Source organism: Etheostoma spectabile, chromosome 10, assembly GCF_008692095.1.
Source record: "Etheostoma spectabile isolate EspeVRDwgs_2016 chromosome 10, UIUC_Espe_1.0, whole genome shotgun sequence".
Taxonomy (NCBI): domain Eukaryota; kingdom Metazoa; phylum Chordata; class Actinopteri; order Perciformes; family Percidae; genus Etheostoma; species Etheostoma spectabile.
The window spans coordinates 16,645,249-16,664,269 of NC_045742.1; the positions used below are offsets into that span (position 1 = coordinate 16,645,249).

The 19,021-nt window shown below is 39.7% G+C and overlaps 2 protein-coding genes across 2 annotated transcripts in view; one reads left to right on the top strand and one right to left on the bottom strand.

Annotated features, from left to right (window-relative positions):
* dock2 (dedicator of cytokinesis 2) overlaps window positions 1–19,021 on the top strand; it is a 130,433-nt gene that overhangs the window by 69,393 nt on the left and 42,019 nt on the right. The window contains 2 exon segments of the mRNA XM_032527996.1: window positions 7,814–7,956; window positions 12,521–12,616. Of these exon segments, the coding sequence (XP_032383887.1) occupies window positions 7,814–7,956; window positions 12,521–12,616 (239 nt within the window).
* Window positions 13,535–19,021, bottom strand: part of insyn2b (inhibitory synaptic factor family member 2B) — a 21,906-nt gene continuing 16,419 nt past the window's right edge. Inside the window, 1 exon segment of the mRNA XM_032528000.1 lies at window positions 13,535–14,887. Coding sequence (XP_032383891.1) covers window positions 14,704–14,887 — 184 coding nt within the window. The 3' untranslated portion in view covers window positions 13,535–14,703.

The following is a 19,021-nucleotide window of genomic DNA, read 5'->3' on the forward strand; positions in this document are numbered from 1 at the left end:
TGTGTGTGTGTGTGTGTTTGTTTCACAGCAGAAGAGCAACCTTCCACAAATTATTTTTGACTGTTGTTGTACAGACTGACCCAAAATAGCTGTGCTTACTGTAGAGCTGTTGGTTCCAGAGGTTTAATGAGAGAGACGGAGGTAGTATCTGCCATTCATTAAGAGTCTGCCGAGACTGCAGTTTGGGAGGTTGTGGATGAAACGCTTGAAGAAAAGAGGGATGGATGAGGCTAATGGAGCAAAGTGAATGCAGTTTAATCATTTTGGGAAATGCCTCTGTCTCACACTCTCCCTCCGTCTCATTTATATTCTGGTCCACGATTGTGTCTGTGGATTAATCTCAACAGCAACCCAATGTAGATAAGGACAGTAGAGGGACACAACAGTCAGTGTATCAACATACTTAGCCATTAATTAATTTGGTACAGATGTGTGAGTGGTTTGTTGTTAACCAGAGACTGGAGAAACCTGACAGAACAGCTTAGTGTCCTGTCAATAGCCAACTTACTGCACTGCACTGCACTGCACAGTTAAGCTTTCTGTTATGTTTCTCAGGTTACAGCAAAATAACATTTCTTGAACTGATTAAAGTTTAACGATTTCTTATGGGAGGCTGGGTCATTATCCAGCAGCACCAATAATAGTTGAAGTGAATTGAAGATATTACAACAAATGGTTTCAACACTTCAGTAAATTGGAGATATTATAAATACAATTTACAGATTTGACTTAGGTATCACAATATTGCTCACCCTATTATCCAGTCAAACAAAAACAAAGCTAGTCTTAAAAACTGAAATCAGTTATAGGCTTAACAAGAGCCAGCAGTTTTTTGTTATATTACTCTCCTATTAGGGGACACAGAGAATTAGTCTGCCCATCAATCAAAGCAGTGAAATGGTTTACAGCAAAGCATTCATCTACCATTGACCTGCCTTGGTTAAATTAATCAAAAACTTTGTATCATCTGATGCTACCAAAACACTAATTGGTCAATCCATTTAAAAGTCATATTGAAGGTGGAGAAGGGGAGGAAGTTAGGGGCGAGGGGTGGCAATTAGAGGGTGACTCATAGTCTGTGACTAAGAAAGGTGGAAAGATAATTTGCATGCTGTTTGAAACACAGGGTAAAATAAATAAAAGCTGCATCTTGATGCAAGGCTTAAGGGATTATCAGATCAGTATCAGCAGAATATAGTACCTATTATCCTTGTTTTAGTGGTAAACATGTCACACGTGCTAGGTTTTGTCTGGACAAATGAACAAATACTCTATCAACATACTGTGTACATAGGGTTGTACGTCTATGTTGGTCTTGTTATAGTAACCTCTAATCTTGTTTTGTGTGTGTTTATAGAAGAAAACATGAGGAAAAGCTATTTTACGCAAGACAGCACCCTCTACTGTGATTGTGTTTACTTTGCTTTTGCTGATAACATTTGTTCTGTGCCAGATGCCATCAGCATCATAGCAAAAGTCACAGTAAAAATGCACTTTTAGGCATAATTGCAAAGTGTGGACAGACAGCCACAACCTAAATATGAACAGAGTAATTGTAGGGCTTAAAATTTCCAAAAGGGTTTAAAGATGGAGCAAGGGTAAAAGTGAGGAAGGAGGGAGGAAGACAAATGAGGGATGGAGGCAGAGTGGATGAGAGGAGACACCCACAGTGACACGGAGAGATGAAAAACCTGCTGAGAGAGACATTTAGTCATCAAGTGCGTTGACAGTTGGCTTGGTCCCAGCCCCTCTCAGCTCACAAGATTTACTTGTTGTTGCATCTCTAAACCTCCTCATTATCATCTTTTCTATCACTCTATCTTCCTGAAAGCAAGTGATGACAACCAAAGGGAGGGAGAGAGCCAGGGATGGAGAGAAAGAAGAAGACAACTCAGATTTACATGCCTCTTAGAAACTGATATTGCATCTCATTATCATGTGCTATAGTTTATTGTGTTTGGATGTCAAATGGAAAAAAATATGGAACAGAAAAGGGATGAGCTGGCTGCTGAGCCATCAAAGCTGCTCTCTGTGTGGTGGCCTGCCAACACTGGCTGCTGTCTGCTCACACAAACTTGGTAACCCAAACACATAACCACATGCTCACACAGGCACAAAGAGATTCCAACTAGCGGTGAAGCACCAAATCAGACACAAAAAGGACAATTGACACTTGGACACACAGGCACACATTGGTATTAATATTAAAAGGCTAAGATTAAAGCTAGAATAAAAAGACGTTTCCTTTTGAATATAGATACTACTTGAAGCTCTGCTGGTGGGTGTTCTGAACATGTTGGGAGTTGTGCGTCAGCACCTGTGTGTATTTCTGTTTCTTTGAACAAGTGTGTTTATCTACACACGGTGAAAGCTAGATGAGAAGAAGTTAAAATGCACCCCCAATGTTTGCCCAAAGGCATTGAATTCAATTCGCCTGTTAGTGCCTGTTGGCAAAGCTTTCTTCCACAGCATGGCTGAATGGATTTACTCCATTGTTGCACTGCGTTAACATGCAACTAAATCACACAGGCTAGTGGAACATCAATACACAGGTTTGCATATAAAACTGAAACCATTGGTGGTTTTAGCAATGTTTCTTCTAGTCGCAAGAGTGTATCAGGTTGCAACTTTTCCACTACAATTTTCTGTTTTTTCATTTTTTTTATTTCATATGTAATATTAAACCTCTTCAAATGTGAGTAAAAGGCAACAACTGAAGAAAGATGCATCAGTAAAAATACATTTTTTCTCCATTTTTCCCTGGTGCCTTCATCTCCCCTGCCCCTACCCCCCTCTCATCCCTAGTTGGGATGAGGCAGTGTCTCTTTTTCCGCTACTTTGTTACAAAGCAGCCGCTAGCGAGTTTCACCAAACAGACCACTGCAAAAATGCTTTAAGGTTATAGGATTAGGGCCATGACTGGGGTTAGTCACTACCAATCCAAGGGAAGAAAGTGGGATTTGTACAGAGCCCAAACATAAGTGTTGTCTAAGAAGCTCAAGCCAGGGAAGATGTAGAGCACATGGCACATGAAGTACCATTCGATACTCACTAAGAAGACGGGCAGCACCAAAACTGATGATCAGTCGCCTCAGTTCATGGGTTTCATTATGGATACATTATTGAAAGTTTGTGGTGAAATGCTGAGTAGGAGAAGCAGATTTATGATGGACAGAACAAAAAGACAAAAAATGGGAATCAAGAGGAAAGGTGTGAAAGGACATGTTAAGGGGTCAGCAGAGACACCAAAACAAGATGGAAAAAAACTAAGATTATAGTAGGCATAGAGAACCAGGGAACACAAAAAAGTCAGACACACACAAGAGGGTAAGACAGCCACCAGGAGAAATTAGAGGAGGATGTGCTGGCAGAAGTGGCAGATTCTAAGGTGAAGCTACATTTGCAAGATTTTTGCATTTATGGACCCAACAGATATACCAGGCCATTAATTGCATGTTGTCAGCAAGCAACTGCTTTTCACAGGAAAAGAGAAAGTTCCTCGAGCCTTTCACTGATAAAAATTGTTCTTTCTATCTGTAGTAAACAGGCAATATTTTAATACTTTTACGGTTTATTTTGCCTCACTCAAGAAATAAAATCACTGAAATGACCTCAGGTGCCTCTACTCGCAGTATGTGCTGTTGCATTATCCATTATAAAACAATCTAAGAAGAAATGCAGGAGGCATCCATCATGTTTGATTGGACCACTGATGATCCGCTATGTGGAGGCATTGTTTATTTTTAAAAGGAAGACAACTTACTTATTACTGTGCAAGGATTTTTTTTTTGCATATGCCTCAGATGGTACAAACACACATTTCTTCACAGAGGTTGGAGTGTGTTGTCAGTAACAGTGCAGTCCCATTGAGCAAGTGTTCCTTGAAATAGCAATCATTTCAATTACCTTCCTAAAGAAAGACCAAGACCCTGGGAGCTGCACGCCATTGTACCATTGGTGTTCTTACATGACTGAAAGCCCTGAGGACCAAAGTGCAGTTCAAAGAAGTCACTGAGAAAGCGGCCATTCAGGCTGAAGCAGCAGATATTAACATTCCTGATGTTATTCCACGGCAAGGTGCAGAGAAATGCCTGCAAAGTTAAAGGCACTGTTCCACATTGGTGACTGAAGATCAGCCAAAGAGTCTGGAAGAGCATTACTAAGGCAGCCCATACTTCATAATTTTCTATGCTCATATCCAGGAACTACAGGGACATTTTAAAAAGGGAAAGGAAACTTAAAGTAAAAAGGTAAAATCAAAACAGACAATTCACACCACGAGAGATCCGTCAAAGTAGGATGCTGTATGTGAGCAAGTTATTAGGGTGCTCATGGTTTTCTAAAAGTTTTCTGAATTTCAAGAAGAGAAGCAACTGCTGACTGAACTAAAGGTGTTTTACCCTGAATACAAAGTCTCCCAGGAGAGCACAGGTTACATAGCGAGTATTCAAAAAGCACGAGACTGGTTGTTTTTCCATCGCCATTCAAATTGGTGAAAATATATAATCTTCCCGTGTCAGCACACTCCTTTGAAAGTTCACCCCGATTCGAGCGGATTGTGTCACTCATTGTGGGTAGACAATGAAATTGTATAATTCTGTATAGTGCAGTATGTATATTCTGAGTATGCCTGCTGCAACACTGTTGCTTGATGTGTTATACAATAAAAAGCTAGAAAATAAGCACAGTGAAATAGGAAATTAAATTTCAATATCTTTTCTATCACTCTATCACTTTTTATGTCTCACTCATTTTTACAACCTTGTTTATCTACGAAGAAACGGCACCTTGTTGTGTTAGACCACATGTTCTTGTCTCACCTATAAATGTAAAATGACAGAAAAGCTAGATGCCTGTAAACTATTTGTGTACACTCATGTACATGTACATTTCTAATTGATAAATTCAGTAACTGTATTCTTCAATCTTGCTACACATTCACATAGGGTCAGGGTTCAGGGCATAGATCTCAAAGATCGCTATATTGTGGTTATGGTTTGATTACGCCTTCCTTCTGACAGAGTAAAAACAAAAAAAAACACGTGACGTATCAAGCAACAGGATAAATTGTAATGGTAATAAAACTAGTATTTGCTGCAGAATTCCCCTTTTTTATGTGTTCTATTTTTTTTTTTAGACCAATCTTCCCACCTGCTCTCTATGTCATGTTTTCTCCCCTGAACATGTTGCGCCTAGAAGTACCAGCTATGTTTATTGCTTTGATCAATAGAAATAAAGGTTTAGTTGGCTTTGGGGTCATTTAAACAGGGAATGGAGTTCTCCTCAGGCTTAATGGTACATCCATCCCCCGGAAGATAGATTAATTCTTGCACACACAAAAATACCGCTATAAAACATAGCTCATTGTTTTTTCTATATGAAATACAAAGGATGATGAGTTTCTGGTTCGATGGATTAAACAGATTAAGTAGGGTTTTCACTCAAATACAAAGCTGGCAGCTTTTAAAACACCATCCCACAGACTAGGAAGCCTCCTTGTTTCATGTTCGTTTTCTGACAAAGGGAAATCTTTATTTCAAGTTTTACATTATGGTAAATATATTTACAAATTAATGATAGCATGCCACTGAGATATTTTTGTTTAGTCTCTCAGTTACTTACCTAAAGCTTTAGTGTGTAACTTCTTTATATTAATTAACGTCCGTTACATTCAAGCCCTTGCCAAATGCATTGCTACAAAGCTAAGTCTACCAGCTCCACACAGAGGTTCAAATGTTCAGAAGATTATGTCGGTCGGCGACTTACGCGTGCAAACGCTCAACTGATGATAGTTACTTCTTCTGAAGAGTCTGTAATGTTTTCTAATCCTGCGTGTCCCCCTTGGCCACTAGCAACTATATGGAGGACGGGTGGGGGTGTTGCGCGATCACAAAAGGCTTGTATAATGTGTATGCAACTGCAGTTTTGTTGTCATTAGTTAGAATTCCTCATGGGGGCGACAGAAACTACACACTATAGCTTTAAACATCCTTCTGCTCACGTTGGATTTCCTTTACCTGTCCAGGCCCCTCCTTCGTCTTCTCCCTCCATTGCTCTGAGTTATTGTGAGCGTTCAATAACTCACGCATTTCCCCCCTCTGTCTCTCTTATCCCCCCCTTCCTCTATGCATGTTTGGGTGATAGAGTGAGTGTTGTGATGATGGTCCGCTCAGCAGGCGTATAGGCTTGGCTCAGTTAATAATGAAACTAACGAGCATCAGCCCAAATGAGCTTTTAATGAGCTCTGTCTACCTGCGGCTACAAGACAGGGAGGGGTTGGATGGGTTGGGAGGAAGATGAAGAAAGAATAAGACAAAGGAAGAGGTCAAGGCAGACAAGTGGAAAAAGAAAGAATGGTCAGTTACACTACAATCACAGTTTTTCTATCTACATTATACATATTTGTAACTGCATAGTAAATCAGTCATATTGACAGCTAAAGATTTATAATGGCTTTGAGGTCATTCATTTGACCTGCAAACTACATCCATGATCCAAACACACTTTGGCCAAATTGTGTGAAGGGAACCAATTTGACAATCAAGTTGCTCATGCAAGCTATGTCTGCCAGCTAACATTAACATTACATGCTTTTTTAAGAATTTATGTGGAGATAAATGTAATGTGGACAGTTTTGATTTTTTTGACTTAAAACATAATCTAAACAATATCAAATGATAAGTTTAGTTGGATGGTTGAACTTGAAAATCAATAATTAGAATTATCTGTCAGAGCGTGCCTAGTCAAATTGTAATTCTTGTCAGTGTTTGTTTTGGAAGCCTAGATTTGTGTCAACAAATTCTCAATAAATTCAAGAAAAGAAGTTTTAAAGGAAACGCCAACCATTTTGCTAAGCAGATAGAAGATTTGAGTCCTGCATGAACTTGCTGAGAGCAAGGATGTTGCATTAAGAATATTGTGGGACAGCCTGTCAGACAGTTTATGTTATACTTTGGAAAAAGCTGGTGTGACTCTTTAACTAAGAGCTTAGTCATTCAGTTGAACTGCTGAGTCATATTTGACTTTTTCCCCCTACATTTTAGTTTTATACATATAGAAAATGTCAGAACAGTGGTTGAGTTTATATTGGTTCTATTTGTTTGTTTTTCAAAGTAGGATCTTCCCAATGACATCAAACAACAACGATTGTCACCATGTGCCATAGTAACTATTTACTCAGTAACTCAGTAATACTCAGGTCTACTTTAACTTCACTTTCCCCTACAGTACTTTCGCTTCTTTAGTGCTTCTGTGATTTCCTGTAATTCCAAAAATGAGTTTGGACGATCCCCAGACAAGACTGTAACCATATAACATCCATAAAGGATTTATGGAGCGGTGAGGTGTGAGGTCTGAGTATTATAAAAATAATAGATGCCTCCATATACAGAAGATGTAACTATGGAGATCTTACCATTAACAACATTGTTTTTTCACTGTAGTTTTCTTGACTCTGACATAATGTTTTACTAATGAAGTATTGCACATGTGATCAAAGTAACGTGAATTAACTAAAGATTAGGATCCACCAAAGAGATGGCAGAGAAAAAACATTAGGCCATGGTGATTGATGAGTGCTCTGTGTGGCTGACAGAGCAGCAGGCATGCAAGGAACTGTATATAGACACTTGATGGATATCACTCCGTTGTGCGGTCTGGGGTAACGACTGAATTTCTTCTTTAGGATGCAGTAAATAAAAACATCACTCTTGCAAACATTGTCTCATGCTTTCCAATTTTTCTCACAGACTTGCTGTATTGCTTATTAAACTCCCAGTCATCTTTAACCATCTGTGGTTTTGTATCTTCACAGAGTGCCGTGATGTGTTGTTACCCATGATGCTGCGGGAGCTGAGCGGGGCACTGGCCAGTATGGCTGACGGGCCTCATGATGAGAGGAGAAATAGTCTGGAGCTGCTCAACAACATTCTGGAGGTCCTCAGCAGGGACAATGTGGTGAGACGCACAGCAATTTTGCAGGCACATAATGGCAATGTCTGGGTGACTGTTTCAAAGTAGACAGCGGTAAACACATCCAATATGCACTGAGAACTTATTGAGATCTGATGGACCACTTTTGGATATGGTTTGGGTATCATTGTTGGTGTAATGTTGATAGTATTTAGTTTATGACAAGTTGGTCCATGTTGTTACAGACAGTATGACAAACTGCCAATTGGCTTGTCTGAGACCAGTTCTAATTTCTGTCTCTCTCTTCATTGTCACCTCATTTAATTTGGAGGTTTTCTGTGTAGTTTTACCCAGTATGCACACAGCAATCCCAATCATCTCTAGTTTACCATACTGTAGAAGATGTATGGTTGGACGGTTGCAGTTTTCACATATGTTATTAAATGCCAGTGGGAAACAAAATCCAAACTTAAGTGGTCATTTTATATAAAATTATAAACCACCAACCAAGATAATAAAATAAGAAGCTTGCTGTTGAGGCAGAGAAATCAGCAAAGCGACTGAACTGTCAAGCACAATTTTCTCTGACACGTCCCAATGCTACCTTCTTACAACGCAGGAAAATGTGTAAAGGTAAAAGCCGATGAATTTTAAAACATTTCTTCTTTCAGCATCACTGGATGAAATGAACTACTCCTGAGCTCTGTGCCACCCCCAATGCAACTTGTCTCCAAAAGAGTAAAGTAAATAGCCTTACCCGGTTTTGTCTTCAGTTATGCAGTCGTGAAATGAAGCAGGCCTTGGCCAATTAGAATCTAATTGATTTTTTTTTCACGTGTGTTGTTACATGTTAGTCTGTTGGAACAAAATCGAGTTAACTAACTAAACACCATTTAATACCCGCACACATGCACACACATACACAAAACAAATACATCAACAATATGATATCCAGCTGAGGGCTTTTTAATTGCTTCTGCAAGTTGTTGACAACCTGCTGAGTGTTTGAAGTAAAGGTGTGGCTTTTTTCAGCCCAATTTGTTTGGATATCACTAATGAAGCATGAACCAAGAGGAGAGGCAGTGAGAGAAGAGAGAGGAGTAATGAATTATGTGGAGTGAATATGATGAGATGAATTTTTGTCAGTTGAGGTATAAAAAAAACGTAACAGGTGGTGGCAAAAGGACATGACAGGTACGAACACAGTGATGTTCAGACTACAAAACCAATGACATACAGTCCCTTGGAGGTTTTCTAGCAAACTAAATAGGGTATAAGTCTGCTATTGACACATAAGTGTCAGACTCCAGATTAAAGAATCAAAGTACAAAAACACACACACTCACTGGATGGCTGGATTTCTATTCTAGTACACACACAAATGCAGTCAAAGAAAACACACACACACACACACACACACACACAAAACAAACATTTACTTACATGATCTGGTGCAGTCTTTCCTAAAGTTAGGGTCAGTACCCATATTGGGTTGCGGACCTGTTTTTATTGGGTCGCCAATCTGCTGGGAATTGGGTTCAAAAATGTTAGGTATCAATATCTTAAATTTGATACAGGTTCCTAAATTATACTTTTTTCAATACCTATTTTTAAAATCAATTTTGACAAAATTACACATTACGGTACAAATCTTTTTTTACACAACAACACACACACACACACACACACACACACACACACACACACACACACACACACACACACACACACACACACAAGCCCCCTATCTGCCCTCTAACGTAGTGTCTTTCCTGCATGCTTCTACGATAAATAGACAGCCAATCACAAGCATCATAAGATCTTGGTGCAAGCATGCTGCATACTTATTGGCTCTCTGACGCTGCTAAGATTTAGGTATTGAAATTTGGTTTTCAATAACAAGGCATTTTTTGGTAATTAGATACTATAGATACTATATATGCCAATCTGCCTCCATAGATACTATGGAGGCAGATTGGATGGTAAGTATTGAAGTTTTGACTACTGTGATTCCCTCACTCTTGATTGCGTGCATGATCTAAGGAAAATACAAAGTTAGACGTTACAAACATTCACTAAAGCCTGTTGAAATGCAGGGGAAATGTGTTTAATGTGTTTATGTGGAGAGGTAAATGCAATACATTTCAAATGAATTTTAAAGTCATGGTTTGTTATGTTCTTTATCAGTAGTTTATAAATGTAGATATCATGGCAACATGTGGTGTGATGACTTTTGTAATTTTGGGTTGGGTCTGGAGCTGAAAAGGAACTATACTAGTGTATGCGTGTTGCTCAACCGCATATGGAATAGTTTAATAAGAAGCTTGACCGCAACATTCTCAGGGGGACAAGAGCAAAAAAAAGGCTAGAGAAAGGAAAACTGCTAATGGCCATGCAGGGAGGATGAGAATAGTAAATGGAGGAGCAAGACAGAGAGTTAACAGCTATACAAATGGAGGTTAAAAGGTTTGTTTTATAGAAAATGAGGGGGAGGGATTTAACAAGAAAACAATGCAGGGAGCTGAAAAGATGACGGAATGGAAGAGAAAGAAAACAGATGGAACAAAAATAACAGACGTAGAGGAGGATGATGTCACCCTCCAACTCTTTTTTTCTTCATCTTCTCTCTTTTTGTTTTCCACCCATCTCTTCATCTCTCTCTTCCTCGTTCTGGGTGGTACCTGATTAAATTGCCACACCACAGATGTCTCCAACCTAAAGAGAGAGATGCAGAAAGAGAAAGAGATGGAAGTCGAGACGATGCAGGAGACAGATGCTCTTGTCTGTGGGAGAGTTTGTGTTGAATTTATAAGTAACTTTTGTGTGTATGCGGGTGTGTGTGTGTGTGTGTGTGTGTGTGTGTGTGTGTGTGTGTGTGTGTGTGTGTGTGTGTGTGTGTGTGTGTGTGTGTGTGTGTGTGTGTGTGTGATGAAGGGAGGATGTTAACAGAGAGAGACAGAAACACATGGCTCACCAAGGCTCTCTCGCTTTTTTCATTCCCTTACCCCCAAAACAATGTTTTCCCTTTTTCTTTTTCACATCATGTTTCCAGTACAGATGATAAACCAGTCTGGCTACAGGTTGGAATAAATGAGTTTCAACTTGCATGTGTCTTTGTAGGTGAGATGAAGAGCATAATGCTAGATCTTTTGTCATCCTGTTCTGAGAAGACTGTCTAAGAAACGTTTTCCAGGAGACAAACATACCTGCAGTCAGCCAGAAAGATTTGGGCTTATTTAGGCGTGCCTGCGTGCCTGTCTGCGTGCCTGCGTGCGTGCCTGCGTGCGTGCCTGCCTGTGTGCCTGCGTGCCTGCATGCGTGCCTGTGTGCGTTTTAAGTTCGGAAATGGTATGCAAGATGACACACATACACACACACTTGTATGTGTCATCATAAACAAAGTTGTTTATCTTTTTTGCGTGCTGTTGCTGTGAGTCAGTGCCTTTTAATGTGGTTACTCTTGCCTACTTGACTATCATCTGGCCATTCAAATCATCTGCCATCAAGCAAGCACACACACACACACCCACACACAGATGCACCCTGCAGCATTATTGCTAAGGTGTGTTTGAATGCGTCAGAGTCTTCACTAGTGAGTTACTACCCTCAGGCAAGTCTGTGTCAACTTCCATTGACCAGTTCACTGCAAATGTAACTTCTAGTCGTCACAGGTCATCAACCAATTTTATTTGTTATGTTGCCTTATTAGCTCGCACAATGTCTTAAATATTTTTGACATTACGCACACACACACATATATATGTGTGTATGTGTGTGTATGTATATATATATATATATATATATATATATATATATATATACAAAGAAATTTGGTTGTCTAAGCCTGATGTTATTCTTTAGATATGCAAAAGTTGGTAATATCCACAGTTTGTATTTAATAGATAAAAAAGGCAGAAAAATGCATCACTTCCTGGCAACAGACAGCAAGTGCAACCATAATGCGCCGTTCTTAAAGTCTAACAAATAATTTGATTATTTTAACTAGAAAACCGTAATCTGAGCACAGACTGTTCTCATCCCCCTTATTTGCCTTTGTGCAGATGGAGGAAAAGAAAGTTGACAGAAAAGTGTCTTCAAAGAGAGTGGAAAGATAGGAATAGGAAAGCAGGTCTTTACAAAAAAAATCCACATCCATGTGCCTTTGAGGTTCAAATGTCCACACACTGAGGATGATTAACTGAATGTTCTGGTGGCTCACTTTCTGAGAAGTGAACAGACTTTAAATTTTAGGAAACAATTCTCTTTCTTCTTTCATTTGATCTGCCAATCATCCAGTCAGAGCCCCAGCGAAGCTTTGGACTGCGTGTGCAAACTTGTTGTTTTCGCAGTGAGGGGAGTTTTATAGAAAAAAACACGAAAATGGCTACACAGACAAAACCTGACGAGTCTCCAAAGTTTTGTAGAGACAAAAGTTCTGACCAAATGTTATGCCTGAGTGGATGCTGCATAAACAGGTCCAAATCCTGTTATGCATCTGTGTGTGTTTACACCTGAGGATCTCCTCCAATCTGTTGTTTCTTTGACTATTTTTTCTCTCCATCCTTCTCTGACATTCTCTTTCATTGACTCTGCTCTCTCTATTTTTCAGGGGGAAACATTTCAACATATCCAGGACATTGTGGTTTCTCTGCTGAGGATCATCAACCAGACAGTCATTACAATGGGTCGAGAGCATGCCCTTATCGTAAGTAAAGGCAACTTTGCAAAAGCGCCATATATGACTGACTTGCCATGATAAAACCATTGCAGAATCATTTGTTTTTCACTTATTTCATTCTGAAACACAAAGTATGTCAACACCTGCACATTTTTGTTTAAAATACACACTTTTATTGTACACACAAGAGGAAGATCAGGAAGAGAGAGGATTTGTGGGAGCTCATTGCACTGTTATGGTGTTGTCATCCAGGACTGTAATTGGACAACTTGTTAGAAGCAGCAGAAGAAGGTTCTTGTGAGATTAATGGTTAACCTCTAAGCTGCTGTGAACTACAAGCATTGTGCGAATGGTGTGTGTTTGTGTGTGTAAAATAATTGTTTGCAACATGTTTTTGCAACAGGGATAGACTCATAGAGAATTTGTACAGATTCTTCAGTTTTAACTTCTGATAGAAGACATGTCTGCCCATATGTTGTTTGGTATAAAATACTGTATTCATCTACTAAATGTGTTAGGATTTTACAATGACGCTTTATTGGTCAAAATTTCATGGGACAACGTGCCTTGCAGGTGTTTTTAGGAGCGATTTCTATTGCTCTATTGTGGCTTAATGAAGCAGTGATCAGTGGCAGTGTGGCCTGAATGCTACAGAAAAATCTTATACATATGGAAATGATTATCTATGGTAATTTTATAGTGAACAAAGTGATGTTTGTTTTGGAGAAATAACTTTTCAACTGTTTAATCTACTTGGTAACTTACTGTATGTACTCACTGTGGAACTGCAGACAGTCACAGTTGGTAGTTGCTAAATCACATTAAACTGTTGGTGTTGGGCTCTCCATATGTTCCACAACAACAGAGCATCCCTCTCTACAAGTTCTGCAATGTGAACTTTAGATAAACTCCAGACATACACACTTAGTTTCACAGTAATTCGTACATAAGTTATAGGTGACTTATTAGCTCAGACTTTGCAAGTTGATAACTCTTTGAAACATGAATACAGGCCAGTAGATAACTGCAGTAATAACTGGTCTACCCCTTGTTTGCTGTTTGTGTGTGTGTGTGTGGAGTACTTGATTGTGTTACAGTGAGTATACTGCATGTGTGTGTGCATGTGTTTGTTAGCGCCAGTAAGTGTATGCCTTCTTGTGCATGTATTTATATGCACACATCTTTGTGTGTGTGTGTGTTGTCTGAAAATCCTTGAAACAAGATTGAGCTTACATCAAAACACTTCCATTTTGGATGGTAATAAAGGAGAGAATCAATCACTCTGTCAGACAACGCTGACAGAATTTTTTTATCATCTGACACAACCTGTCAGTCTGTGATCAGTTGCCTATAACATTGTCTCTTAATGTATTCTTAACACAATCTCCACTGTGCTCTCCAAAACCCTGATATCCATTCTTTGATATGTCTCTTTGTCTTTCAGAGAGCTCATCAGCTTCTTTTCCACTCATACAGTATCCTCTTATAGCTCTTCAGCGGTTGCTACATTCAGTTTTAGGCTGTCAAGCCATCCAAAAACATAGTATTCCGATTAGTTGTTAAATTTCTTGGATTTTCAGAATTGTTCTGATCCCTTGCTTATGGCTATGATTTAGCCAAAGTTTTTGTGAGGATTCATTACCAGCTGTTGCGTGAATTCATCTGGGGATAAATCCGTTCGTACATCTGTCCATCTGTCTAGACTTCCGCTCAGCCAAGTGACAAAGAAAACGCCTGCCTGTTGTTGAAAGTGTCAGTGCTTCATCTCTCCACTACCGAAATATTTTAGGACACCCTTATCCTCATTTGAGTTAAAAGTGAATCACAAATTAGCTGCTGAAGTCTTGTTTCCCACGGAGAGAAGGTCATGGTGATCCTGTTCTTGATATCTGTCTGAGTACTGAGTAGTACTGTGGAAAAAGTGTCATTTACATGGACGGATCTTGGAAAATGCCACCACTAATTTTAATGACACTTAAAAACACAACACTCCCACACGACACACCCATGGGAGAGATGCTTTATTCCATAACGTTGGGGCCTGTTGATTCCTGAAACACAATCATCCCATGTATGCCATGTTGGCAGAAGGGTTGTTGTGGTTTTTCCAAATCTTAAAGCCACCAGAAACACTTTTTGCGGAGTTTCTTGACACGGGCCTTGGTGCTGGGACGGCTGGAGGAGGAAGGGGCTGGCGTGGGCTTGGTCAGAGTGGGTGCAGGCACATCATACTCCCCCTCCAGGGCCTCCATAACACCCTGGAAGCGTCCCTCCTGCTGTCGGAAATCATGCTCCACACTGGAGAGGAGTTAAGAGAAAGCAGTTATAGAAGGAGCCAAGAGGGATGAGGGAGAGGCAGCGGGAGCACAATTTAGAGGTTGGGATAGTGTTGAATCAAGTCAAATTTATTGATATGGCTCATATTTTACAGAAAAGATTTAATGTTGGGTTGTAGAGAGAGAAGATGGGCAGAGGGATGTGACGAGAGGTGGTTGTCTACTGTGCAGAAAGAGAGATTAGAGAGAGAGGGATTGAGAAAAAGGTGAGCAAAGGAGTTTTAGTGACATTAAAATCGCAAACTGCTGACAACACCCTAAAGAGAGATTGTACTTACGCATAATGTACTTTTATATGGAGGTGTAAAATCATGGTGTATTCTTAATTCAGATGTGTGCACCTTCAGCACACACACACACACACACACACACACACACACACACACACACACACACACACACACACACACAGGCTTCAACTCAGCACTCATTTCACGTCTATAGTATTCTTCTGCGCTTCATGCACCAATAGATCATAGGCTGGTGAGACGGGAGGAGAGGGAGGAAAATAAAAAAAAGCGAGCAGGAAAGGGAGGAGAGGAAAGGAGAGGGGCATTTGCAAAATGGAGGAGCTAAAGTAAAGCGCAGGGAGGACAATTTTTTTGCTCTTTTGATGTGTTCAAGGCAGACCCTCTTGTCTTTCTTGTTATATGCTTCTGTAATTTGCCAACGCTCTCTTTCTCACCATCTCTCTGAAGTGTCCACGGCTGCGGGTCATAGTGGAGTAGACTTTTAGTTTTTTCTTCTTATAACTATGTGTGTGTTGAGTTGGATAATAGGGGTGGAGCTGCATAGGGCCCGACATCTGGAGTTAATGAGCCACATAATGAGGCAAGGAGACCAGAGACAACTACCCACCCTCCCATCCTCCAGTGCCCCAACATCCCAACACACAAATACTACAATTCTCTCTCACACACACACACACACACACACACACACACACACACACACACACACACACACATACTGTACAAACACGTAGGTTCTCCCCTGACACCCAAGGTGTGCATCTTCCACAACAAGCTCATGGCTGAGTGAGGGGGGAGAAGAGACTATACAGTCAGGGGCTTATGGAATGAGGGAGGAAAGTGAGGAAAAGCAAGAGCAAAGGGATGGAGGGTGTGAGTCAACTACAGAATAGAGTAGGAAGTAAAAGCTCTGGTGGGCACAGAGGAAGGGAGATGGCTGCCATGAATAAATGATAACGGGGATGTACTATGAATACACATAAATACACACACACATACACACACAGAAAAGCCAGATATTGTTCTTTTACACACAATATAATTCTAAATATATTTATATATATATATATATTAAAGAAAAGATAAAGTGGTGCACCTGTCCCACAGTCACTCAATTTATACTCTTTACTACTTCTCTTTCTCAGGTCTCTCTTTACCCGCACACTTCACTAGGTTTCAACCTCCCCCTCTTTTGATCCTCTCTAACTACTTCTCCCTACCCATATCTACCTCTTTCTCACTATTGTTAATGTGTGCAGTGGGAAAAGCTCCTGCTTTTAATTCGGTCTGCAGGCTATCATCTTCAGCGGGTGTGTGACTGTGTGTTCTTCCATCCCTATAAGAACCTGTTACGATTTTAAACATTCACTGTTTGCTTTTGTGCGGGTGATGGTTAGTCATGTAGTAGAAAGGGTTAAAATTTAGGTTTTGCATGAAATGTCTGTTTGAGCTGTTTGAACTTTGGGAGAAAAACAGAGGGGCTGTCGAAAGTTCCTCTCCCCTTGTCTTTCATCATGCAGATTAATTAGGAGAGACAATGGCAAAACATCTTTAGACAGCCAGCCCACATAAAAACACTTTTTCCCCCACATTTTTTTAGAATGGATGTTGCAGTCCCATGCTTATGTATCTCTCTTTCCCGATCGCCCATCCTCTTTACCCAGAATCCTCTCTGAGTGTTTGATAAGGCTATCTAATCAAACAAATGGAGCTTCTGACGTTTGTGTGTGTTTGTTACGATGGGCCACGGAAAATGTATTCTGCATATATAATGTGTGTAATTTTTGGTAAGAAATTTGTACGGACAGTTGAGAAGAAAAAAAGATGATAAAGCAGATTCTGCATATTTGTTGAAGTCATTAACATTTTTCACAATGTGTGAAATATATCATATATTTCTTTGTTTGTCAGTATGTATGAGTGTGTGTGCATCCAAGTATGCATGCGAAATGTGTGTCCAATAACAGTTAATTCCCTTTTTTGTTGGATTAATTAGCATGTATGATTATATTTGCATGTGTGCAAGAAAAACAAAGGCAAAGTGGAGCAGAAAAGAAAATCTCTGAAATTTAGAAGAGAGAAAAGAGGGATGATATTGATGTGGGCAATACGTACATGAGCAATATAAAGCCATTATTTATATTACAAAAATGAGCAGCAAGAAGTATTTGTGAAGTGGATTCAAGAGAAAACACCAACAGACTATTTATACAGTGAGGATTATTAAAACTTAAAGATGTAGTTGAGTTACAGATATTATTAGTGATGTACAGGCAAGGGTGTAACTTTGGTTTGAGAAGTGAGGTGGGGGGGATAAAACAGGGGGTCTGGTGGTCCAGGGGTCCTCTGCGCACAAACAGGATTTTAAAAGGTAGGGGGGACTGTCCCCAGTGGAAATTACACCTATTGTAAAGGAAAAAACAAGTATTACCAGTACATTTATGAAAATTGTTAGTTTTTAGTTCAGTAGAGGGGGACCATAGAAGAGAACTTAATTTAAAGCATCATTATGCACAAATTACTCTAATTAGTACACTCTTGAGATTAAGGTGGCCCCGGGCCCTTAAAAATCCCTCATATTTTGTGTTACTGTTAAAGGTGTCTTTGCACTGCATGTTCACTCCTAGATTAAAGAGTAGGTTTATTTGTGAAAAAATAATAGTAGTAAATATAAAATAATTGCACTTTATGTGCTGTAGACAATATTTTGTCTTGTTCTATTTTGACACTGATAATCTATACAGAATATTTTGAGTTTCTGATTTATTTGATTTTTAGATTAGATTTATTTATTTGATAAAATAAAGCTTTTCTCCTCTGTGTTTTTCTCATTTAAAATGCAGTTCCATCATATGGAAGAACACACTAATTGAAGAATAAAAATCTTTTTTGTGAGCAATTGTGTTGTGACTGGTTGTGTAATGCAAGTTGTACTATAAGGCTCTCACCTTTGTGCATATGTGCTTGCATATGACTTTGTAAAGTGGGGGAAAGTGGGGGAAAGTGTGTGTGTGTGTGTGTGTGTGTGTGTGTGTGTGTTCGTGTGTTCGTTTGTGTGTGTGTGCTCATTGCCATCTGTGTATGGATACGTATATGGATGTATGAGTATGTTTCCCCTTGGAGTTCATTACAACTTACTTGGCAAAGGATATTGCTGTGTTAATTAAGATCAAGGGAAGAAGAAAATGGTATGAAGAGGAAGAAGGATTTGGAGAAGTGTGTGAAGAGATGGAGAGATTAAACAACACAGAAAGTGAAAATGCAGGAGGGATGCAGATGTGGGCTGCTGGGAGGGGAATGTATTTGGGAATTAGGGAGAACTGGAGAGATAGAGGCCTCTAAAATATGCCTTTATCCCTTGTGACCTGCAGGAGATGTATTGTACATACGCATCATTGTATACAAGTTGAATTAGCTTTAAGCATGGCTTTGGTCTGATACATGCATGCACAAAGGTTTTAGACAAAAATTAAGTTTGAATGCCATATTATTTAAGTTCCAGCAAGTAAATATGTTTCTGTGTTATTGAGGAAGCTGTATATGTTGCACAATCCACATTTCTATCTTGTGTGAGCAGTACACACAGGAAGAGCGGAGTCTTGGAGGTTGGGTAGGAGTGGGGCACAGGTGATTATAGCATTGGCATGTGACAGATGGAATGAGGCAGGGATGTACAGAGGAAACCAGTTTGAATGAAAGTTAGAGATGAAAGAAAGAGGGCTTGAGCAGGCATAGGATGGAAAGATTGAATGATTTACATAATGAAAAAAATGAGAATAAGAATGGGGTGGAGGTGATGGGGGGATTAAACTACTCTGTGTGTGTGTGTGTGTGTGTGTGTGTGT